The 25,033-nt window shown below is 36.7% G+C and overlaps 1 protein-coding gene across 3 annotated transcripts in view; it reads right to left on the reverse strand.

The window, feature by feature from the left end:
* Positions 1-1,031: 1,031 nt before the first annotated feature.
* The window catches only part of LOC135688737 (focal adhesion kinase 1), a 40,433-nt gene continuing 16,431 nt past the window's right edge, over positions 1,032-25,033 (reverse strand). For 2 of the 3 annotated variants that reach the window (XM_065205701.2, XM_065205700.2), the window contains 20 exons: positions 24,667-24,714; positions 22,727-22,772; positions 22,454-22,551; positions 21,670-21,729; positions 20,924-21,021; positions 19,782-19,875; positions 19,010-19,110; positions 16,784-16,899; positions 16,253-16,353; positions 15,479-15,773; positions 15,145-15,227; positions 14,545-14,567; positions 13,908-13,953; positions 12,722-12,894; positions 11,821-11,997; positions 10,916-11,048; positions 9,247-9,332; positions 5,761-5,964; positions 2,760-2,840; positions 1,032-1,688 (listed from right to left, as the gene is read on the reverse strand). In XM_065205701.2, coding sequence (XP_065061773.2) covers positions 1,494-1,688; positions 2,760-2,840; positions 5,761-5,964; positions 9,247-9,332; positions 10,916-11,048; positions 11,821-11,997; positions 12,722-12,894; positions 13,908-13,953; positions 14,545-14,567; positions 15,145-15,227; positions 15,479-15,773; positions 16,253-16,353; positions 16,784-16,899; positions 19,010-19,110; positions 19,782-19,875; positions 20,924-21,021; positions 21,670-21,729; positions 22,454-22,551; positions 22,727-22,772; positions 24,667-24,714 — 2,258 coding nt within the window. In that variant the 3' untranslated portion in view covers positions 1,032-1,493. The remainder of the gene's footprint in view (positions 1,689-2,759; positions 2,841-5,760; positions 5,965-9,246; positions 9,333-10,915; positions 11,049-11,820; positions 11,998-12,721; positions 12,895-13,907; positions 13,954-14,544; positions 14,568-15,144; positions 15,228-15,478; positions 15,774-16,252; positions 16,354-16,783; positions 16,900-19,009; positions 19,111-19,781; positions 19,876-20,923; positions 21,022-21,669; positions 21,730-22,453; positions 22,552-22,726; positions 22,773-24,666; positions 24,715-25,033) is intronic. The other variant, XM_065205702.2, reaches the window with a different exon arrangement.

A 25,033-nucleotide genomic window follows, 5' to 3' on the forward strand; every position in this document is an offset into this window, starting at 1 on the left:
GCCACAAATTTGCTATAAATTGATGCAGGCGCAAAAAATGTACACTGAACGGAATTTGTAGAAGACATTCATTACGAGGCAGTTGCCATGGAACTGATGGATACGAGGATGCTTATCGGACCCTAATGGATACGAAAGGACCCTTCATTTTCAAATACGAAATGCTTTGACTCTTTCAAAGCTAAACATCTCGAAAACTATATCTTTAAATGAGCAACACGAGCTTATGACGAGTTGATCTTTAACATTACAAGAAAAGACGTAAAAATTAATTTCCTTATTTATGAAGATATCCAACTAACCAAAGTTATTTTGTAATTCCGCATTTTTTGACTTTCGATTTCCCTAAATTATTCAGCACCGACAACTTGCATATTAACGTTTAATGGTTATATATATGAAATGATACAATTTGTTATATAATTGAAAATGCAGTTAACAAATTACTTTAACATTCTTATTATAATACATCTTACACGACACAATTCTCAAGCCCCTTCTAAACTAACAGAAACCCTTTTTATTCCTTCTGTAAACCCTACATATCACACCCAGATTACTAGAGGCCATCCAATACCCCCTCTTTAATTCAAAAAACGTTTGCAAAAACTAGACAATCGATGATATCACTTTATCTATTTTCAATGGTCTTCAGTAGCATAATGAAATAGAAGCCGGCAAATGAATTCATTGGGGATGTCATTATTGGTCATATTTCCTTCTGTCATATTTACCACGTGGCTATGTCAATAACCATGTTTCTGCCCACGTGTTTCGCTTTCTTTAAGACCCCATATAATTCGTCACTCTTTTCAAAGGTAGACAGAACTATATCTGTAACCTGTTAAAATCTTCTCAGTTAGTCGATATATAGATTATCTAGAGCTTAAATCATCATTTACAACTTTAGACTTAGAAGCTTAAGACTTGAGCTTTGACAAAAGAGCTGACCATTAAGAAAATGAAAAACCAAAGGAGGAACCCATTCAGATTGTGGTCTTCTATAATTTTGACGACACTGTGTTTCTTTGACAACAAATTTCTGCTTAAAAATTATTTCTGTAATATAGCTATGTTAACATTAAGAAAACAAAAAGAAAAAACAAAAAGTAACTTAAAGTTACAAATCTGACAGCATTTCAGAACATTAAACTTGAAAAAGAAAGAAATTTCGAACTTAGCGCCACCTATAACGATGCTCCAAGCTCTCCAAAATTATTCTTGTGATTCAAAATGCTACATTTCATACCGCACAAACAACAGGAAGACGATGCATTCCAAAAAATGCAGTTATAAAGTCATACAACATATGGGCACAAACGACGGAGCCGCAGATTTCACGGTTACAAATAACGGCGAAAATTGAATCAGGAACCTGAATGTATCTACACGTTAGTTATTGCTCATCAACTGGATTAGTTTCAACAATACCTCTAGTAACACACAGTAGACGTCGGCGATGAGGCTTCAATCACGCTTGTACGTAACAATAGTCACGATTTAGTCGATCGTGCTTTCACGACGGTGTCGTACAAGTTCCTCGCATCAAATGCAAGGGCGTGTGCCGCCTCAAGCATGTTTCGTTTATAATCTTGGTCCAACGTGGTGTTCGAGTACTTCTGGGCGAGTTTCATTCGATTGATCAGTTCCGCCATATCTGATGATAGGACCTTGTGAGCCATTTCCACCTTAATAAAAACCAGCATTGGAATATTTGTACCAAAATGTGTATTGAATTCTAAGTTTTAAGCGGAGGAGCACAAAATCACAAAAGAAACTTACTATGATCTGCGCTGTTTAATAAAGGATCGGTCTAAGAAGTTACGCGCTTATGTGAGAGACCTTGTGTCGTTATTTCGGGGTGAGTGGACCCATGTTCTTTAAAGTGCGCAATTAAAACCGAAAGCTGAGCAGCATTGAAGATCGTGGTTTTTTACGTGAAATATGTCTATATACGTGATTGTGCATGTGTGCTGTGTCGCAAAGGAGCAGAAGTGTGCTATGAGGGAGCAGCTCATGGGCAGGGTGGGTGAAACACCAGTAAAAAAGGAATAAATATCTCGATTTTCCAGCAGGCCCACTGTCCCTTTTAATCAAGCTGTGTAGCCATCTTGGTCTATGCTACATTGATTATAAAATTATATAGCTCAGATGAAGTAAACATCATTTGATAATCACGTTATCGAATAATCTCATGTGACTTTTAATAGAGTTATCAAATGCAAGATGCTGATGTTACTTGATCTCGGCTTTCCTTAATCGATTTGTCAATAAAGGAACTAACACTTTTGAAATTCTTGGAACTAAAACTTACAAATGCTTGTAGAGGAAGTAACATGGCGGTAGTAAAATCGTGCGCAAAAAGAATTAAAGAAAATCATTCTTATTAAAGGTAATGTGTCCATATAAAAGGACTGTGTATACCCAAATTGGGTATACCCACCCATCAAATGCCACCCATCAAAATAACGGTTTGCGATTGGTTAGTATTCTTGCGATGCAAAACTGCTCACATGAAAAGCTAACCTCGCAGCAGGATAGATAAACAGAACGACCGTAATGGCTGAACCCTCGCAGAATTGCTTGCTTTAGCACATTACCTTTAACATTCTTTAATTCACATTGCGATTCGTTTATTCTTGCATTGCAAAGCTATGGACATTCTTCACAAAATCCTGATTAAGATCCTTTGTTGAACTATCAGTAAATCGCGAGCTTTAGAGCTTACTTTCTAGTCAGCTAAAGTTAGTAATTCTTACCTCTTTATGAGTTGATGAAGCGAGGCTCTCAATCTCCAAGTCAACAGTTGCTAAGAAATCTCTTAGATTGAGACCAACAACCTGCAAAACGGAGAAATTTTGAATTCATACAGTGGGAATAAGAACACTGAAATTGCCAAATCATCAACACAAAACATTGGATCAAAGCTTTAGTGCATGCTTCAAGATGTTTGTTATTTTCAAAGCCATTTTTTCAATTATGTACCATAAAAAATGCTTGCAAATTTCAATTAAAGCGGAAAAATTTAAAATGATAGATTTCTACAGAGGATAACCTTTGAAACAGTCAGAATCCATATCTCAATGTCGAAGAGAAATGTTTTGCAGTTTTGACATAATAATCATAATTGTAAATAAAAATGTTTGTGAAGAAGACTCAGTTATTGTATCGAATTGTCTCTATTTGCAAACATATTTCTTGACTTAAATAAGTTACAGCTTGCTTTGTTAATTTGTATATTAAATGTTTCATAATTCATTCAATGCTTAGGCGGTCTCACGTTGTGTATTTTTCTGCCTTAAAGAAACATTTAGCTTAATCATAAACAAGATTTTGCTAACGTGATTTTGGTTTATCTTTTCTCGGTCAGCAAATAAAGTAAATCAGGGAGCAAACCGACAAAGGAAAACAGCGTTGCAGTTAAATCGTTTTAATCTACATTGTTAATTCTATCATATAGCTAACATGATAACCAAAACAATTATTCTCCTTTTCAAGCCCTGTTTATTTGAAATTGGGCCTAGCACAAGTGAGTCATCACAAGAAGGCATCCTTTACCGTGCCTGGGGATGTAGAGCTAGGGAAATTATAAGGAAAGTTTCCCAAAAAAGAGTTGAAAGAAGCAAAATTTTGTCATTTTTGCATTAACAAGAACAGCCATCCCAGCCCCTCTCAAACATCCCATCAACTATCATTTTCCCCGGTCTTTCGAGATCGTTAAATTAAACCAACAGGAACTATCACAAGCCAAGGAAAAAGGGGTGGTACCAATAAATTGACGTCTGGCTACCCCTTCTCGTACCAGAGGTGTAGCGTACGAAAACTATACTGAAAATATCTTAAAGACAGAGAAATTGGTCACTTTTTGCATTAACGATAAGATATGATCCCGCCTTGAACACCTCAGTCTCAATTTTCCTGGTCTGTTAAGACCGTTAAATATAACCGACAGTCACTATTGCAGGTCAAGATATAGGGGGTCGTATGAAGGATTGTATGCCAGGCAAAAATGAGGTTTGCAACTGCCGCTGCATTATCGGCCCAAAAAGATAACTTCGTATTATTTTCGCTCCCAAAATCTGCTCAGCAATGCAGTTGCTTTTGGATCGATAAGAAGACGAGAACGCCTGATATCGTTCACAGGAAACCGTTTGAAAAATTTGTGACCCAGTTAGATTCCCCTTTGAAAAATCAGCATGGGAAAAGTTTCGCCAACCATGTGAATCTGCAAACGAAGAGGTTGCAGATGCAGAATGTCCAATCCATACAGATCTGAAGGATTCAACTGTTTATATTTTATTTGCTGTATCAGATCATATTATAGGAACACTCTTGAGGCTTGTGAAAGACCCAATCACCTGAAAATAATTTCGCTTGAGAGCAGAGAGGAATCAAACAAAGCCGGTCACGTGTTTACAGTATTACCCCGCCACTAAGAAACCAACTAATAAAAAACTGCAGCCTGCCAGATGGCACCACATCTACCCTGGTATGAGAAACTAATAACCTTAGATTTAGTCTGGAAGGCTAATACCTTTGGTAGTTAATATTAACTGCTTCTTATCTTAACATAGGAGAGCATTGTCAAATCAAAGCTAAAACCAATCTCAATAATCTGTCCATATTTGGTTTAATATAACCCACATTAAAGCAGATTTCAAGGTTTCTAATCAAATATACATGGACATTTGCGAGATTTATTTTTTTGTCCATTTATAAGGAACAAAGCAGGCTGTTTTTACAAAATGAGTTCCTTAGTGACGGGGTAGTATTGTATTTCGCTCTCAATGAATCCACGTGAAAATCTCTATATTTTGAACAGCAGAGCCTAAAAATCGCATCTTCTTTGTTCTAAATCATGTTCTAAAAAGTCATTCATTGATTTAAGAATCAGTGCATTTAGAAATCTAGTACGGTAAAAGATGTGTGACAAAATGGCTTCACGGATAGGAAAAACTAGCCTCATATTAAAACTGAAATTATTATAAACGCTTTCATGAGAAAAACATAAGTGGATTGAGATCGAGGAAGATTTCACGTAGGGGGTTCCAGGAACAGCCTTCAGACGTACAAGCTGACAAAAATTAAAAAAGGCCGCATTACTGCGTCCGTCCACCTGGTTCTAGGGATATGATTCTTGGATGCAGTGTTCCAAATTCTGTTCAAACTTATACTGTTTAAGGATAACATGTACAAATGTTATCAAGAAAATAAATACTAAATTTCGCTATTTCAAATCGTAATCAATTTTTAAGGTCTAGAAAGCAAACCATATTGTGGGTTGAAAGATGCAAATATTTCCTAACACTTTCTGAGTGAATGGGGGAATTTTAAGACCGTTGTGTGTGTACTACTTTCTCTGCACCTCACCACAACTCATAGCAACCAACCCTTTAAGACTTCTCCGATCTGAAAGATTCTTACCGTTCATATTATATATATATTCGCATAAAAATCAAGAATCTTTCACCAGTCAGCGATTTTTCTAATAAAAAGTGTTGTATGCTGAGGGAACAGACTGTAATCGCAAGAAAGACCACAGAGTTAACGAACTCTACAAAAAAGCTTACAATTACAATTACTGAATCATACCCCTAAAAACAAGGTTCAGGGCAAAGTGAATACATTTTATAAAAATGAATACATTTTATGTAGAAAAATATCAGTCGCAACATTGATTACATTAAAACTTGCCAGAATGCACCTTTGGGTTGATTTAACGGGTTGGTCGCAGTAGAATGGATCACAAAAGTAACATACCTTGACTAGATCGACAAATTCTTCTGGCCTAGCGATCTGAACGCCTGTATTTAATTCAAGGATGGACTTGACAACACTAGTCGTTTTATGATAAACAGGGTCCTGTGCCGGGTCAATATCTGCTACAGGGGCGTTTGTCTTCGTAGTAGTTTCTTCCTCCATTTTCTCCTCTTCTGGCGAAGCTTCTGGTTCAGGATTTTCAATCTGTGTACAGAGAAACAATTCTTCATTCAAAGAAAAGAAAAAATTCCCAAATAAAAGGAACGACTTACTTTACAGGTAAACAAAACCCGCTGCGCATTTATGCGCCTCACAGCGGCACCCTACCGTGGAAACAAGGGCGAAGTTGATATGGCGTTTTTAGGACCCATAAACAAAGGACATAATCGGATATAATTTGAAACAAGGAATTTGAGGCGATCAAAAAATGAACGCATGAATATGCAATTAAGAAATAACATCCTTTTGAAAGATGCCGTACTTCAGCTCCTAGTCGGATACGAGCAGCTCCAAAATTTTTTTCATTCATTTTATCCGAATTGGAAAATCATCCAAAAAAATCACTTGTAACAGGCACCGATGACAACGTTTCTTTGATAGAATAAAAAGAACTTAATCTATTTTCATCTAATAAAAGTCGTAACACATCAAACCTTACTGGTGAATAAAGCGGTTACTAGTTTTATTAATTAAATGTTACAACGGTTTCTGTGCGATCAGGTAATAAATGGGATTAAAAACTGATATAATTCTTAACAAGCTGAAATGTCTTTTAAAACTGGTAAGCTTATTCGTTTTCCTAATAGTAACACAGCCTTTAAGGGAGCATTGCATGGGAATCATTATGTTGCTATCTAATTACGTTGCTATCTAATTATGTTGGAGATTAGAGTACCATATATTAAACCATCCACCTTATTGTATCTTTTTCACTAAATTTATAAGTAGCTTCCCTCCTCTCAAATTTGGTTTCTAAAAAGCGCGTTGAAAGGTGTTTTGTTCAAAAGATAGTGGAAGTCCATATTTCTTATTTATCTTTGTCTGTGATATTTCTATTTCAAACGAACTTAAATTTGTATGTCTGTGGTCTGAGTTCCCTGTGTTTAATTTGCTTCCACTCTCTTTAGGGGAAATCTCACAGGGGTGCTTAACCAGGTTGTAGGAGCTTATGTAAACAGGACGAAGCATTGTCAAAAGCTCTATGTATCTGAGCAGGCCTATCATGCGATACATATGCCAAAAACCCTGGGGACGGTTCTAAGGAGGGGGGAGGGGGGCTTTCGTGAAGGATGGCTTGGACATTTACGTATTTTGATAGAAAGGCCAGCCTCGAAGCCTGCAACGGCCACTGGTTTTAAACTTTCGATTTAAACATTGAGTTCGTTGACCCCATCCACTAGGAAACATGGCATTTCGGCAAGGAGACGACGCCTGGAATCCCGGCCGGTAGACCTGGGTGTGAATTGTTCGTCCTATTTATATGAACAATTAGGAATAAATCTTGTTGTCCCTTCCTTTCAGCCAGCTTGCATCCAAGTATACAACGTTTGCAAAACTGAAAAGTGAAAACTGAATAGCAAACTACAATATCGTACGTGGGACATAAAAAGTAGCCAAAAAGGGACAGGAAGAGCACCACAGATTTTGATCTGACCAATGACAGCTCTCCATATCGATGCTCGACATCACAAGATATTGCCTAAGAAATTTTTTTCAGTTTCCCAAAATAGTAAGGAACCTACGATTGTTTTCACTATAACAAAATACACTTTTTCATGTTATAAACTACAAACAACAGAATGGTTCGACTGGAGAACCAGGAAATATCGCGTAGCTGTGTATAGCGTGAGAAAAGGAAAATATTAGGCTGGAATGCTTGGAGAGACGCTGCGGGGAGTTACAGGGGTCATGTTGCGCAGGCTTGAGGCTCGAGGAGATAGGACTGTCCATTTGAGCTAATATATACTCTCCTTAATAATCGCGATTTTAAAAGGAAATAAGGTATTTCACGAATCAAATTTACCTGCAGAAAATAGAGAGTTTGGGATACTACACGGTACCTTAAGTATGACAAAAATGGCTTGGAATATGTCTTGAAGCAAAGGGGAAGGTTTGGAAAAGGTGAATGCAGCGGAGGCGTTTGGCAAATCAGTTTCTCTCTCTTAATAATCATAATAATAATCATAAAGAACAACAGTGATATATTTCACACCCAAAAAGCCATATAAATGTCTAGCAAATTATTACGATCCTGGAGGTAGTCTTTAGCACCGGCAATCTCACCTTTTCTAGGGAGTTCTTATTAATGACTGCAAAACTATCAAAAAAGAAACTTCTGTGCTAAAAATTTGCAGTGAAGCGAAGTGAAGGAGTGTTCTACGACTTATCTCGCTGACTGGTATTGGAATTCAACTACAATGCGATGAAATCACGGGCACAATTAGAGTGAGGATGCGGGGTTCTTCTTGCTCTTGCCAAAAAGCGAAAACAATTTCAAAAACAAACAAAAATGAGAACATAGTATGAACTGGACGATCTACTTCACTCTGACTCCCTGAGCACAATGAACTGAATTGGGTATCAAATTTATCAATACCAATCATGAATTCGTTTGTCACACGTACTGCCTTTTTTGTTCCGCCTCTGTTTCTGAATCAATTCGTATTGCCCTATTTCCTAAGCGACCTATTTTCTTCCATGGCAAAAATTTCTTTGGTAGTTTTCAATCCCCAGATAAGTCAAGTATTTGCAAAGTCAGGCTGATTTTCAAATCCAATTGGATCCTACCTTACTCAATGAAAGTCTTTTCCCCAAGAAGTCGGATATTCGCTAAGTCGGACCCTCCCCCACTTTTATTATTATCATCAATTTCATTAAAACATTGTAACAAAATTACAGTACCATATTTCCTTGAATGAACGCCGCCCTCTATTAAACGCCGCACCTTCAGCCAACCATTTGGAAAGAACGCCGCCCTCTGATAAACGCCGCCCGCTACTGAACGCCGCATCTTGAAAAGCATTGGGAAAAGCGTCGGGAAAAGAAAACGTTGTTTAAAGTCTGTGTTCATCATTTTTAATCGCACTTTTCTTGTCTTTTTTCATTTGAAAAAACTTTTCACTTTGTATTGAACGCCGCCCTCTATTGAACGCCGCATCCAAAATTTGGAGCTTGTAATAAACGCCGCGGCGTTCTTTAGAGAAAATACGGTAGCTAAAGTAAAAGCTAATTTAGGCCAACTTAAAATTACAATATACATAAAGTAAATATCCACAAATGGTTGTTGATAAAGTAAATACAGTAAAAATTATAAAAAAAACATTTTATATAAGATAATAAAACACTTGAATATCCGACTTAATGGGATTAAACTGAACTACGACTTTGCCAGCCCTGATTTAGAAATCTCAATTCACAGGACAGAAGCGCTTTTTTCGGGTGAAGACGACAGAAATAGGAAGCCTTAATTGAAGATAATTCTCATACCATAACTACCCCATTTTCTGTGTCATCTTCAATCTTCGCTTCTTGTGGCTTGACATCTGATAATGGTCGACTCCTTCGCAGTAATGCTAAAATTGGGAGCAGTCAAAATTGATAATCGGCCCTAAACAGCAAGGACATTTTTTAAGAGAAGGTAAATACAGCTACTCATGATGAATAGAGACACAGGGGGGATATTGTTAGTGTTACACGGGGCAATATTTCACGGCAATATGTGTCGCAATGATAAATGAAGGGACGCAAAACATTTTTGTAAGGGGTGTTACACGCAGCAATGATTTCTGCAACTTGAAACGATTAAGGCCGCACAATGTCTTTGGAGTCATTTTTTGCAATGTAAACATTAAACTGCACATGCGCCAAAGATACGATTGTGTTGGAAGTTGCAAAAACAGATGTTCCACGGCGCAATGACAATAAAAATGCTGGCAGCGTTGCAGAATGTAGAACAGAGTCCTATTTCAGGCAACCGTTGCGAGAGCAAAAAAGATGCGTTGCACAGCACAGGAAAGGCATGTTACAGGTGGCAGTCGGTCTCCAACTTGTTGCAAAAGAACGTAGCAAATTTTATATTTTTATGAGGAAGAAAAAATTTTTAGGATACAAGGATGATCGGCATAATAGGATTGGGAATGGTTTTAACTAGAAATTGGACAGTTTACAAATGCATTAATTATAGAAAAATGATCCAATATTGCTTTATTTTCTGTATAATATGAACAAACTTTATTCTCAATTGAAGCTTTTAAATTGCAAAGGCTAACATCATTACAGAACAGTTACACAACGCAATTATGTCTTTAAATAAAGCTTCAGCCTCACAGTCGTGCAGTCAGAAAGATGTCAGTCACAGTCGTTCGGTCACAGTCGTTTAATTACAGAATCAATCAGGCATGGTCTAGACAGATCATTAAGAAAATCTAATGATTATTAATATAAATAAACAAAATTTTGTCGATGAAGAAGAAAAAACGCAGGGTCATTCACTCGCTATGTATAACTCAAAAACACCAACTTTCAACATTCAACATTTCAACATATGTATTAGATAGGGACCTTTGATGCAGTAAAAACCGTCACCAAAATGATTTCATCTACCTTATCGGCGCTATATAATAGGCGAATGATTCTAGCCCTGTTTTAGAGGGGCATATTGAGGGGCGAAAGAAGAGCGTTCACGTTTTTAAATGTTGCAAATAACCATTTGACGACCTCAATTTCCCAGAAACGAAACAAAATTTATATCTAAAGGGGAAGGGTGTAGAATTTCAATTATGATAAGAAAATATTTTCATAAATCGAAAAAAACCGTGAATTTACTCAACAATTCATATGCCATATGCAACATTTTTGCATTTTAGACACAAAATACGCAAACGACAATACGAGAAGCGGTGGCAAATGACATTGGGAAGTGGATAGGAATATTTTATAAAAGTTCTAAGCCTGACTGAAAGCAGTCACTTTGTGCATCAAATAAATTACATGAAAAATATCTATCTTAAAATATTTGTTTCTTTCTCCATTGCTTCTTTGGTACCTCGATTTACCATGAAAAACCTGATCAAATCTTTTAACAACCGTGCATAAAATAGTTAAACTGCAAGAAGTGACAGAAACTAATTGCGCCATAATGATGAAAGTTACTCACTTCCTTTTACATTCAGGCTATTTTCAACGATTGACGATTGCGACTCTTCATCAGGCGTAGGTAATTCCTGAGCCACTGCGACGCTCGATTTCTCATCACTTTCGCTATCTGTACTATCGACCTTTGATGTACCCTAGGAAAACAAACATCTTTGCTAGAAAAACGAGTCATATATTTCAAAATACCAAAATAATAATAAAAGCATGTGAATATAACCGATATTGCCATTCCTGGTGATAATAGGATAAAAGGTGAACAAGAAAAATTGAGAAATATCAACCATTAGAGAAGCAGATCGGAAATCTGTGGAATATGAAGAAGGTGACAGTCATCCCTGTTGTGATTGGGGCATTAGGATGTATATCATATTGCTTTGAAGAGCACATGGAAAAGATCGGAATTGATGTAAAGTTACAGGTGATACAAAAGACAGCACTGCTAGGAACAGCCAGGATTTTGAGACAGACATTGTCTATGTAATTAACTTGAGATGGCAGAATGGGGCCTTTGTCAGCTTGTTGCTGACTGCTCCCTCCTATATTATCCGGACCAATTAACATCTAGGTGTCTGTGAATCACTTAATTAGCCATAATAATAATAATAAAAATAATAATAATAGTATAATAACCGACTTTGCTGGTATATGTTTTTAAATTGCTGTCACTATCTTGTAACACTTTGAAATATCTGAACCACGAGAATTGACCTATGACTGAACCATATTCTACTTTGGCTTTTTCCAACTACTGATAACATCTCTTCATTAAACCTTTCTCTTCATTTTTGCCATTATGTCTCAGAATGCTAACTTTAGAAAACACCTTTACTAAGTGATATAGTTTTAAATTATTCAAAGAATTCATCATAAATTTTTCAGGGAAATAATTATTATCGTTATGTTTACCGATTCAGATTTTTTTCCATTGCTAATAGAGAAAGCCCGCTCCTCCTTCCTCAGCCACTCCGAGTCGGCATCTGACTGTGCTCTTTGTACACGCAATTCGTCTTCGAATTTCTGCTTTTCTTCAAACAAAAGGTGACGTCGACGCTCTTCCTCCCATTGTTTTCTCGCATGCTCCTCCTAAGCAGCAAAAACAAGATCACAAACATTAGCAACCATATCAGCATAAAAGCATCCTATAATAGTCTTTTCAATCTCCGCTAACCCGACTGTAATGACTAAGAAGAATCTAAGGTGATTGTATAGTTTGATTCAGCATTGACTGTGCAATATCCTAATGCTTTAATGGTGTTTAACATCATTTTATCCTTTATTGACTTACAAATTCGGTTAACAACAGGCATCTCCCAAGTAAAAATATACCCACAAGCAACGTGAGCATAAAAAACAAATAGAATATTGCTATAAGAAAATTAAAATTTGCTACAAAATAAAATAGAAACTCAATGCTTTTGTATTTAATGTCCCTGAGTAACTCAACATCTGGAGTCCAAGGATAGCCTAACAATAATCTATTATGCGTCTGCTAAAAGATTCTTCGCTTTTAGTGGGATGTGGATTTCATACGCAGCCCAGCTAGCTTCTTTACCCTGAATGATAAATCACAATATATAAGTCTGTCTCTCATTCCCTTGCTACCTCCCCCTGCCCCTCCGTCTCTATTCTACCTTTCTCTGTCCCTCTCTTCCCATTCTATCCTCCCCCTCTACCTCATTCATTTTCTACTTCCCTCTGTCTTGTTCTCCCTTTCTACCTCTTCATGTCCACTGATCCCTAAAACCCTCCCTTTCTACATCACCCCTGCCTCCCTATCCTTCGAATACTGCAATAGTAAAAGGCTCACCTGAAGTGCATGTGCACGTGATCCCGACCAAGACATTCTATTGGCACTTCCTCGTGCCAATGGACTTGGGGACTTTCTAGGAATATTGAGCGTTGAAGCTCTGTTCGGGTCGTTTCCGCCAGAAATTGTGTTCATTCGCTGGCGCGGCAAAGTCGATGATTTTCCACCACCCTCTGTGTGGACAACATAAACAGCTAACATAAGCTATCAATTATATCTAAATCTGGATTAAAATGGTAATATAACATTTACAAATCTTTTTAAAAGATTGAATTAGTTATCAAGCGTATACACACAACAAAGTTTTAAGTCAAGAGTCGCTCATACCGCGAGAAGATGTCTAAAGAAGCCCCCAGTAACTTAGTGGCTGGCTGAAATCCCAAAAAATCCCATAACAATGCTCTGAGATGACCTTTAAATAAGCATATAGGGCGTTCTCAAGCAAGAAAGATCTTGATGTTATCAATTACACTGTAACCCATATTAAACGAACACCCTCCATTAAACCGACACCCTACAGTAGCGGACAGGCTCTATTTAAGGATGCCTCCGCTAAGCCAACACCCTTTATTAAACAGACATCCTACAGTAGCGGACAGACTCTATTCAAGGATACCATCCATTAAACGAACAACCTCCGCTAAGCGAACACCCTCCATTAAACAGACATCCTACAGTAGCGGACACCCTTTATTTACAGACACTCTCCTGTAGCCAGTGGCGGACACTTGGGGGGGCGAGGGGGGGCGATCGCCCCCCAATACTTTAGAGAACAATGGTCTTTTGTTCTAAAACAATGGGAAATGTGACGTCATCTTATTAAAACAATAGGCTTGCCCCCCCAATATTTGACCAAGTGTCCGCCCCTGCCTGTAGCGGACACCTCTTAACAATGGAAGAATAATTCTGAACATCAATTATGTGTCTGTGGTCAAATTCTTACAAAAAACTGTGAGGCAAAGGGAATACCCTTACAAGAAAGAGTAGCTCTTATCCTACATTGTCAGCTATATAAAGGCGGTAAAATGGTCCGACTCGTTGATTTCTTTTTAAAACTGCAAGGTAGTCACCATGTATTGAAAAACGTCAAGTAGAAATCTGTCACCGTTATTCCTTACTTCCAATTTGAAATATCTTTTTACTATAAGTAAAAAGGTGATAACAAGAGGTGCTAATATAATCATACCTGTCGAAAGAAATTGGCTGATGTTGAAGACACCGGGTCTTGCAGGCTAATAAGAAATAAAAGGGTTTGATGTAAGTTGAGTATACGAACATATGTAGGAGAAGTATTTGTTATACAGCAGAGAGGAAACTTGTTATATGCCATCCTTATATCATCCAACACATAACAACTTAGAAAATATTATTCTCAAAAGTTGCTTGCATTGTCACAAAAAGTGGTAAAATACTTAGAATTATAGAGGACAGTAGCCCTGGCAGGGGAAGTGGAAGACGGGGGGGGGGGGATGGCAAGGCAGAGTTCAAGGAGGCTAAGGAGGAAAAAGGTACGGAGAAATAGAACATCTGCCTCAGTTTCATCATAATTGTTATAAAAATTCATCTTATCCCACAAAAAGATATAATAGGCCGCGTAAAATTAACGCAAGGCCTTTTTCACGATATTAATCACAAATAGGTTAATAGTCCTAGCGGACGTCGCACAGAAGATGAATCGGCTTTTCTTACTCCTCATGATGTAAAGACAAAGTAAATGAGAAATCTCAGTCCCTCCCTAGCTGCTTCTAACATAAAACAAGGAAATGTTGGGCAGTTCAACTCCAGGATTATTTGAATGGTCAGGATATATTGATGTTCCTTACCTTTGGGGGTGCCTCATCAATTCCTGGTGGCAAAATGGGAGAAATATCAATTAATATCAGAGCAAATAAAGCTTATGTGCTTAACTAATCTCATGTCTTTATGAAACTAAATTTTCAGTTCCTTGCCCTTGACAATACATTCAAAGAATTTTATATACCGACAATGTTATTTACCGAAAACATCATTAGTATACTATAACGAAGTGAAATTCTAGTATACTGTGACAATGTGTGGTTTGGATATCACGCTCAAACTTACGATTGAAGCATTAGGAAACGTTTATCATGGCTTTAAAAAACGTAAAGGACGTTTTCTTGGTTTACCAAATTCATCCCAAGTTATCTTTAAGATTAGAATGAGCATTAGGTCCTTGGGAAGGTGTCGAAGAAGCTCATTGAAAAGCAGGCGAGGTGAATGAAGAAAAGCCTTCAGTATAACAGAGAAAAGCCTGCTTGCAGATAAGCTTGTGTTTTGCTTAGTTGAACTGAAAATTGAAGGCTACGGATATGGGAGCAAATACCTTTCTAGGGTCTGTATCAAAAGAGGCCCCAAAGCTCTACGTGTCAACATACAAGAACTTTGACGAAAATTCAACTTACCAAAAGCCATAGAGTTTATAATTCTTCGTTTTTCGTGTTTTCTTCTTTCTTCTAGAGCAGCTTGTTCCTCCTTCATTAAATTGCTGAAAACGCAAAAATTTTCGTGTAAGTAAAACAACGAATTTAAAAACGTCAAAGGCCAAATTCTAAGACGGTTGTGAAAAATGACGAGGGATTACAAGCGTGTGAATGCATAAAAATCTACGAGTACTTTTAACTCTCTCACGAAATACACCATTTTGGGGGAAGAAACAGAGACAGGTGCACGACAAAGAATGAGAGAGGCAAAAGAACTATCGAGTATTTAAGTTTGGAAGCATACGACACAACTTACGATAATCTCGTTTTTAGTTTTTGAAATCGAGGCCTTTTTGATGGCTCGTACGACCAGCATTCCATCATCACGTGATACAATGTAGGAGGGCAATTGGGTGGAAGCGGGAGCCGTTCACCGTTTTCGATTTTGCCGATAACCTTTTCATTTGCCACACCCTGAAAAGGTTTGACGCCGTACATGAGAATTTCCCACATGCAAACACCAAACATCCAAACATCACTCAACGTCGAAAATCGCCTGAAATTAATCGATTCTGGGGCCATCCATTTAATGGGCAGTTTTCCTTTCGAAGCTGGAAGAAAAAGAAAGAAGTCGATTAGAATTACCTGGATCCTAGTTATATTTTATATGATAAAATATTGAGAGATGTTTTTATAATAACGACATATATTGGTGTGATTCTTACAGAATCATTCGCGAAGAGTCTCTGCGTCAAAACATAGCACCTTTCTTAAATTTTGCTTTTAAGAAGTTCTCTTTGCAAAACAAACTAACACATCGCAGCCGAAAAAGAAGTACGGAGAAAGCAAATTATTCTAACCAGTTCCAGAAATGTCGGAGAAAGGGGGTACTGGGGCGTCCTTCATTCATCGAAGAAGCGAGCAAAACTTTAAAAAAACCAATAAAATAACCTTAGTATAGTTTTGGCTCTGGAATTTGAACTTACAGTCGAAGTCAATATTTCTCAAGGTTATCAGTCATGCGTTAACCATCGTATCTGGACACTGATTATAAAATTTTCTACACGATTCGAATGGAAATAAGAAATACCTTTGTAATAAGATTGCTCGGCCATCCATCTTGACAAGCCAAAGTCTCCTAGCTTCACAATATTCTGACTAACAACCAAAACATTTCGCGCAGCAACATCTCTAAAGAAAAACAAAATTTGATCTCTTAACAAATAAAGAATATTAAAAAAATTTATGTAAAAATGATATGATAGTATGCCAGTATGACAATGGTATGTAAAGAGAGAAAATAAAAATCTGGAAATGCATTCAGATCTAGAGTTGTCAGTGATGGAAACTTCCGGGAGGAGAAAACACGAAACCAATAAAAGGGCTACATAATCAAATCACACCAATCACCAAATCACAAAAATCGACAATAATCACAACATTCTGCAAATTCAATCTTTTATATATCAGCTTAATATTTGCATAATACAAAATAATATTTGGCTTCAATTCACGTCATAATACTTTTGTGACTTGTTTAGACATTTCATTCCATAGTCTTGCCAATACAGCATCTGCCAAATCGACAAAATCTACGAATCATATATCAAACCAACCGTACCTATGGACGAAATTCTTGCTTTCGAGGTACGATAATGCAGTGCTGAGTTGGAATATGAACAAGAGCAATGTGTCAAGCTCGATTCGAAGTTGCTGGTTCTGGAGATACGATCGAAGCTGAAAAAAGATGAAAAATTATAAATAATGATTAACAAACAGACAATACTGTCGAATGCATGTGTCACCTTGTTTGATTTTGGCGCGGAAAACTCGCATCGTAATGATCTACAAACTCGTTGCCTTCTCTAATCAATTTGAATATAGCTGAACCCCGTTAAGTCGTACCCCGGATAACTCGAACTTTCACTAAGTCGGACTGACTTGCGATTCCCGTTAGATCTTCCTGCCTTATTTGAGTCGAAAGTCGTACCACGAGAAGTCGGTCATTCGCTAAGTCGGACCCAATTTATTAACAGTTGAAAGTCCAGCTTGAATGAATTCAATGTCTTATATTGTCGATTTTACATTGTCCTCTGCACAAAAATGATCTACGAAAATCTACGTTGTGGTGTTGATACTAAATCTCACAACATCTTCGCATTTTCCAGCCAACAACATCTAATTGATAATTTCGATAGGAAAATTTCGCTCTTCTTTTAAAGACATCTTGAAAATCTGTACATGTTCAGGGGTAAATAATCGAGATCCTGTTCATTGAATCTAGCCGCTACTTGCTTTTGGAATGAAATCGAATTGAATTGAATTTATTTGGTCGACAGGCATAAAAACTCTAGTCTTAGTGTACTCTCTCTTCCGTCACAGCTACAATTCACAAATTTCTGACCAAATGCCGGGTAAAAAAACAATCGATAAAAGATTTCATAATTTAAATAAGATAAAAATCTAGATTCTAAATATGAGAAATCACTAAAACTCCTCTATGGAACAACTTTTTAGACTCGAAAAACAAATTTCTTTAAGATCAATCTTCCACTCTGACAAAGTTTACAAAACTCATTCAACAGACATCACTCCAAAGAAAAACAAGAAAAACGAACTTATATTATATAAAAAATATACATTGATCTCATTGAAGCTCAGAGCAATCTATCATTCATTCTTTAAAAAAACAAAATGATGAAATAATCCCTTTTTTGCAGAAACCATAAAGAAGCAGAGCGTTCCGAACGCCATTTTCAATAGAAATAAATCTTACAGCCGAAACAAATTAGCAGCACCTTAAATAATCCTGTTGTTATAATGACTTTTAATGAACGCTGGTCTCTGCTTTACAAATCTCGTGGTATTAAATTCAGTCTACCGAATCAAGACTTATCTGCGATCATATATCAAATTAACCATTTTTACTTATATGTGCGCCTTAGACGGATTAAAAAGAAAGAACTTTGCTTGCCAATTTCACATCATCATTCATTCATTTTCTAGCGATGTGAGATGGTGTTATAACAGCCAAGTATATTAGCTAGTTTTTAAGCGACTTTACAATAAGTTCTGACAGAACCTTACAATTCATTTTACTTCCACATTATCAACTTTTTTTAGAAAGAGAAAGATCATAGGGCCATTTACTTGTTACATAACGTAAAAGCTCCATGTGAAAACAAAGTTCTTGAATGAAGAAGTCATAACACTCTATTTTTAAACGTGAGCATGAACAGACCAAAACAACAAAGAGCAAAGCGTAATAATATCAGAGGTGTCGCAAGGGGAAGGGTTAGTTTCGAGGCCAATCCTGTTGTCCCTTAAAACTTTACCCAAATATTTCGGTTAATGGGTTGCTGGTTTCTACCTGTACTTTTACAAGAGCTGGCTCACGGCCCAATAGTATTGCCATTGTCCAAGCGAAATGTTCAATATTACATCGCTGAACCAGTAACTACTATACAAATAATGCGATGATCAAGTAAATCTGAGTACCTAAAGAAAACATATAAAAATTGCCTAATGTTTCATTCCAGGATTCTTAACCAACTTGAGAAGCTAGTGATCGCTGATTGGTCAAAACAAGGAACCAATCAAACGCACCATTCTTCCTCTCGCACTACTTTCGATACCCAGCTACCAATTTTTGTTTACCATTGGTTATTATCTGATATTTTAACCTTAAGAAAGTCGGGCGAAAGAGCTAAGCACTATGTGCTATTATTCCACTTGTTTGTGCTATCATAAAATTTTTGCAGGTCTAGAAGCTTATTTTAACAGAACTGATAACACCTGACGTAGATTGAAGTCAACTAAAGAGAGAAATGGTTGAAAATTTACATACCTCGCCGAATGGTGCCAATTCCATTATAATGTATACAGGATCTGAGGATACAACACCAATCAGTTTGACGACGTGAGGGTGCTCAAACTGTTTCATGATAACTGCAAAATACAACAGCAAGCATCAGAAACTACAATTGCACAACGATTCAAGATATACAGAAGTTTAAAGGTGCTATCTCTTCGAGGCATAGAATACAGTTTTCAGACACAGACTAAAGAAATCTTCTCCAGTTATTTAAAGAGTCATATCTAACTGCTAAGACACAAAATGAGATCGATTTATTTATTGTGTGTCTTGGAAATAGGGGATAAGGGAAAAAGGACGTTAACAAGGAACTCTGAATAAAGCTCAGTAAAATCAGCGACCCTGAAAAGGTCACTCACTGAAAAGAGGAAGAAGATGAAGAAAAAGAAGAAGAAGAAGATGAAGAAAAAGAAGAAGAAAAAGAAGAAGAAAAAGAAGAAGAAAAAGAGGAAGAAGATGAGGAAATAGAAACTAGAAAAGGAAAACAAAGATGAAAATGATGGAGAAAGGGGAATAAGAAGAGGAAAAAGAAGTGCGAGTGGAAGATTAACAACCAGAACAAGAAAAATTGGAGGAGAAGAAGAGGACAAATAATAGAAGGTTTTGAAAAGAGAAATAGGGAGAATAAACGGAATGAAAAATAAGAACAAGAAGTAGAAGAGGAAGTAAAAGATAGAGTAGGAGAAAGTTGGATGAGAAGAAAAAAAGAGGAATAAAACAACAAATAATATTAACAGTAACTTACAGGCTTCTTCTAAAAATTTGTCAGTTCTTCCTTTATCTTCGACTTCACTTGTGACTTTGCAGCTCTTTATGGCGACTTCCATGTTGGTGCCATCCTGTTAGGAAAATACAAAGAGTAAATTCAGCGATTCGCTTTCTGGCAAATTGAGGAAGTTAATCAACCATGCATCAAATGAAAACAACAGTTGGGGTGTGTGAAGTGACAAAATGTTGAGCATCGAACGGGGCAAAGCACAATGGCAAACGCAACACGACGTTACAATACATTGAATATCTTTCCATATTGATATCGCATGTCTATTTGTTGTATGGTGTGAAAATATAGAAAGAAAAACCTCTGTAACATAACATTTGATAAAGAGGAATGCATTTTCAAAGGAAGCTTTAAGGAAAATGCTGAGCTTGGCGAAGGGCTTCTACTAGGGTACCATATGATATCATATACTTGGACGAATTGCATGTACAGCTTTGCCTATACGGTATAGAGCACTTCATAACAGACCGGTAAACAGCGTAGGGACACTATGGCTTACAGAAAATTTGTGTTATGTGTAATGAAACGCCCTATGTAACAATTGTTTGTTTCGCGAGAGACTTGTAAAGAATATAGGACTATTTGCTTTCAAGATTCAGCGAAGATTAACTGGATACAGAAAGATCATTAAGTATAATATACGCTAACATGTTAGTAATTAGTGACTAGAAAAATAACCAGCAACATCATATTTAAGACAGAATGTTAACCAAGCAGCAGTATAATAAACAAAAAATCTTTAAGATCTAAGAACGCTGTTACATCCATATACTAATAGTTTTGCACCGCCTTATAATACAAGTTCTCATAACGGCGCTGTCATATTACATTGTCAGCATTCTACTGTTGTCGATAACGTTACAATGCTTGCTAAAACTCCTTAGAAAACCAAGCAATTTGCATTGTGCTTCTGTTTTCCTTAATTTCTTTTCCTGAATACTACTTCTTCAAGCCCCCCTTTCCCCTGGAACAATGCTGATAGTCAAGAGGGGATGTGGGAGAGAGTTGGATGGACGAATTTGCCTTTGAAACTTTTGGCAGGAATGGATCAAAAAATCAGCCAACGTTGAAACAGTTTCATTTACAACATTTACAACGGATATGCTCACCTTGCAATCGTAAGTTCCCCTGTAAACATCCCCAAATTGGCCTTGTCCGATAATTTCGCAAAAATTCAACTTATCCTGGGGAATTTCGTAGTCGTTTGCTAGAAAGAAAACACTTGATACTTTAAACTACATGTACTCAATCTTCGTACATATAAATGCCAAAAGGGGACGTTCTCCAGTACCTTTTAGAGGATGTAAACTTCCATCTTATTTATCATATATAATGCATTAAAATTTGAGGTAAATCTTTAACAAAACTATGTCCTTTCATGTTTATGACAACTGAGCTTCTGAACAACAACTGCGTCAATTCAAAATAAACACAAACTATTCAATAAAAGAAGAGAAAACGCATTTTGCGCATTGTATCCTGCTAGTTCTTGCAATATTTTTTGCTGAATGGAGAACGGGGCTCTTGTCGTTGATATGTTTTACAATGTGAAATAGCCATCGGAAATAAGAAGCCATCGTAAAATAACAAAAACACTTTCTATAAACCTAGATACAATCACTCGCTTTATGAAAATGCACTTTAGTTGAAAAGCACTTAGCAAAAATAAAACTGGCATATTCGATAGAAGTAAGTCGAGTAGCAAGCGTTAAGCGTCAGCTTTTGGGCCCGACTGATTTAACTTAGGCAAAACATAAGCATTACCAAAACAGAATTTATTTAGTTCTAAAATCTAGCAATAAAGAAACTCATAAATTTAAGGTTACATCATATGGAAAGTATGGAATTTACTTACAGGCCATGACCTCGGCGTAGTCTTCATCTAGACAATCAATTTCGGAATAGTCGTTTGAATCTGCCAAGCAAAAATAAAACTATCTAACGAATAGCGACCAAAAAGTACAACAATAAAAAAGGTTTGACGATTTTACGGTTATGGTTGAAAAAAGAAACGAATAAGCAAACTTGATTAAAAAAATGTATTCTATATTTATCTAAACAGTTTATTTTTATCTAAACAGTAGGATTATGTTGCTTACTAAGAACTATACCTGCCATTACCAGGGTCCTACAAGCTGAAGTTTGGTCTAAAGGAATGTGGGAATAGGACGTAACACCCAATCTGATTGGCCAATTCTTTTTCTGGTTAACAAATCACTTGAAGTTAGGTAGATAGGGATAATACTGCTTTCACGAATGTCTTTTCCGGCATACCGTTCATACCCCTTCCCGGCCAGGAAGGTCAAGGTATGCCGATGAGCATAACATCGTCATTGGCTGATAGTCGTATTTAGTTTGAAACGCGTATTGAGTTTCAACGTTATCTATATCAGGATTGCTTGTTGTCCTTTGGCATTGCTGGCGTTCATGGTCATTTATGACAATTAAGACTAACTTGTTCTACACAGCAAAGCACATACAGGTCTATACCTGTAACATAACTCAGCCCTATACAGCGTCGAACACTACAAGACAGACCAGCAAACAGTAATATGATATCATCTTCGTTTATATGGATAATGTGTGGTGACATAAACTATTGAACGAACTAAAGAAAGACAGTGACAAGCATAGGGTACCTCCATTGAAAGTCTTTTTGGTTGGGGAGGTTGCTTCTGTAAGTTTCTTCTGATCAATCAAACTGACCATAGTGGATTCTCGCACTGATTTGTTGGCACTAGAAAGGAAACACTATCTTGAATAGATTGAATAAATTATTGGCCCTAGCACTAGGATAGAAACACAATCTCCTTTAAAAACGTTGGAACAGACAAAGCGATTTTTCCAGTACGTTAGCATATTCAACTAGAAGGGTCGAATGCTATTAACAACACACAGTTAAGCATAGATACCTTGGATCATCTGGTTTTGGAAGTGACGGGAGAGACCTCCAGCTATCTGCAAGAAGGAAAAGCAAACTGAATGAGCATGGAAATAAATACGGGGGAGGGGTGGGGTTTAAAACACAATGACAGCATCTGCAACTGTGTGAACACCTGGAGCACAAAGCAGTTGTTATACACGAAGAGAAGAACAGGTCTTAAATATGTCCGTGAGTCAGAGGTTTGCGTTAAAAAGGGTCTGTAGCGTGTTGGCAATTGATAAATCCCCAAGAATTAGCCCGACGTTGCCGATTAGAAAACTCAACAAAAACCCACTGTATAATCCAACCAATGGGAATTTAGGTAACTGCTTAAATTTCTCAGGACATGGTACTTTACACTGGTACATAGTGAAAAACTGACCATATGATAAAAAATTGTATTCAGCTAAAAAAGTAGTGCCTGGGACATTCATTGTCTACGTATTTCATTCCTTTAGCATTATGTCTCAGCTGGGACAATTTGCAGTGAGTAGGTAAGAAATGAAAGCAACGCAACTGAAATGAGTCAACTTTGTGACAGTGTCATTCTATTCTAGTTGTAAAAGGTAACAGAAAGTCAGAGTTAGCTGCAGGCCCTAAATTGTTCATATTCGTAAGTACTGGATCTGGATATATTAATAAGGTAGGTGGGGAGAAAAATTGATTTTCTAGCCATATTCGACATACTCGAAATTTCTGTATCAAAACAACGCATCAACAAAACTGTATAACCATATTATTACGATATTAAAACAAAACCAAGAAGCAACAGGCCATTATCTGGCGTACGTATGGAGTAATCTATGAAGTCGATTGGTCAGTGGTGGCAGAAACTGATAGTTAGCTTGCTCCTTGGTCGTGCACAAATATGCAGGAAAAAATGTGCTTTCTACTGATTGAATTCTCTTTGGGAGCCAATGGCTCTACATAGACATAAGGCTAAACATTGCTTCTAATTGCTTCTAACTCCTTTAGGAGCTTTTTTTAGAACCGGATCATTGTTTTCCAAGAATTCAAGAAATGACAAGGGAATCAAAATAGCAGGATAGTCTACAGATCTTGACATCTTTACTTGCACAAGATGTCGGATACAATGACAGCTGGTAACAATCATGACAAAATGGCCTGAGGATCCTAAGAAATATTTTTCACTTAGTTCTTGGCACATTTAAAAAGCTTTGCCTAAAACGCAAATATCTGTTTGATGCTCCACGATCCCTGGCTGAAGCTGACACCGTAGAGACCAAAAGATTGAGATACCAGCAAAGCAACACGCTAAAATATGATTTCAAATTCATTCACATCGAGAACCCACAAAATATACAGAAAAAGCTGAAAGGCCACTTTTGTACTTTTCTCAGCTTGAAAAGGCGAAAGTTACCAGTCTTGATTTCAAAGGCATTTTACACAATCCTATCAAAACACAATCCTGGGGCACCTTTCCAGTCATTTTGATGCAAGATCAGCACAATTTTTAAATGAGATTTTATATTTTTTGCATCACATCTATTACGTAGTACCTTAATGTACTCAATATTTTAGCTGTTACATTTAAAATTTTGTTGAACATTGATAAATGGCAAGAATTTGACACATCTTAAAGAGCGTTATGACGTCATAAAATTTATCTTTAGAACTTTTGAATTTTGATCATATAACCTGAAAGAGTATCAAGCAATACCTCGAAAAGTTCAAAGTCAGTTAAATGTGTTATAACTTGCCTGAAAAAAGACCATATCTGCACAGGCTTAGTAACTGTTTATTACTTGGTACCCTTTCAGGTTATGTTGTAAAAAGTAAAAAACTTCAAATACATATTTTTATGAAGACACACTCAAAAACTCAATATAAGGTAGAGCTGACTTTTCTTTCCAACTAAGGAATTGAATGAAAGTGTTTAGGAAAGATAATATTTTAAAAACTACTTACTTGAATCACGCCGTGGCGGCAGTGGAGGATTTTGAAACGATTCGGACTCTAGATTAGAAATACCTTTAGCATTATTTATTGAAGAGCATGTTACGCAATTTATATTTAAGATGCAAAATAAATTTGCTTTTATCAGAGTTCACAAATGAAATTTAATGATGATTTAAGGAACAATTTTATCTACTATGTAGACTGAAAAATTCTTGGATTTTAAATGTGGCGGCGAAAATTTGTTTATTCAAAAAAATTAAAGGCTGAGGCAATTCTGTTTCGACAAGTGTTTTACTATATTTAATGTAACTAAGATATGATAATATGAGGGGAATTTTAACTTTGAAATTATCACAACCTTGTTGATTTACGTCAA

The sequence above is a fragment of the Rhopilema esculentum genome, chromosome 9 (assembly GCF_057945365.1).
Source record: "Rhopilema esculentum isolate cy_ngs chromosome 9, ASM5794536v1, whole genome shotgun sequence".
NCBI classification, from domain to species: Eukaryota; Metazoa; Cnidaria; class Scyphozoa; order Rhizostomeae; family Rhizostomatidae; genus Rhopilema; species Rhopilema esculentum.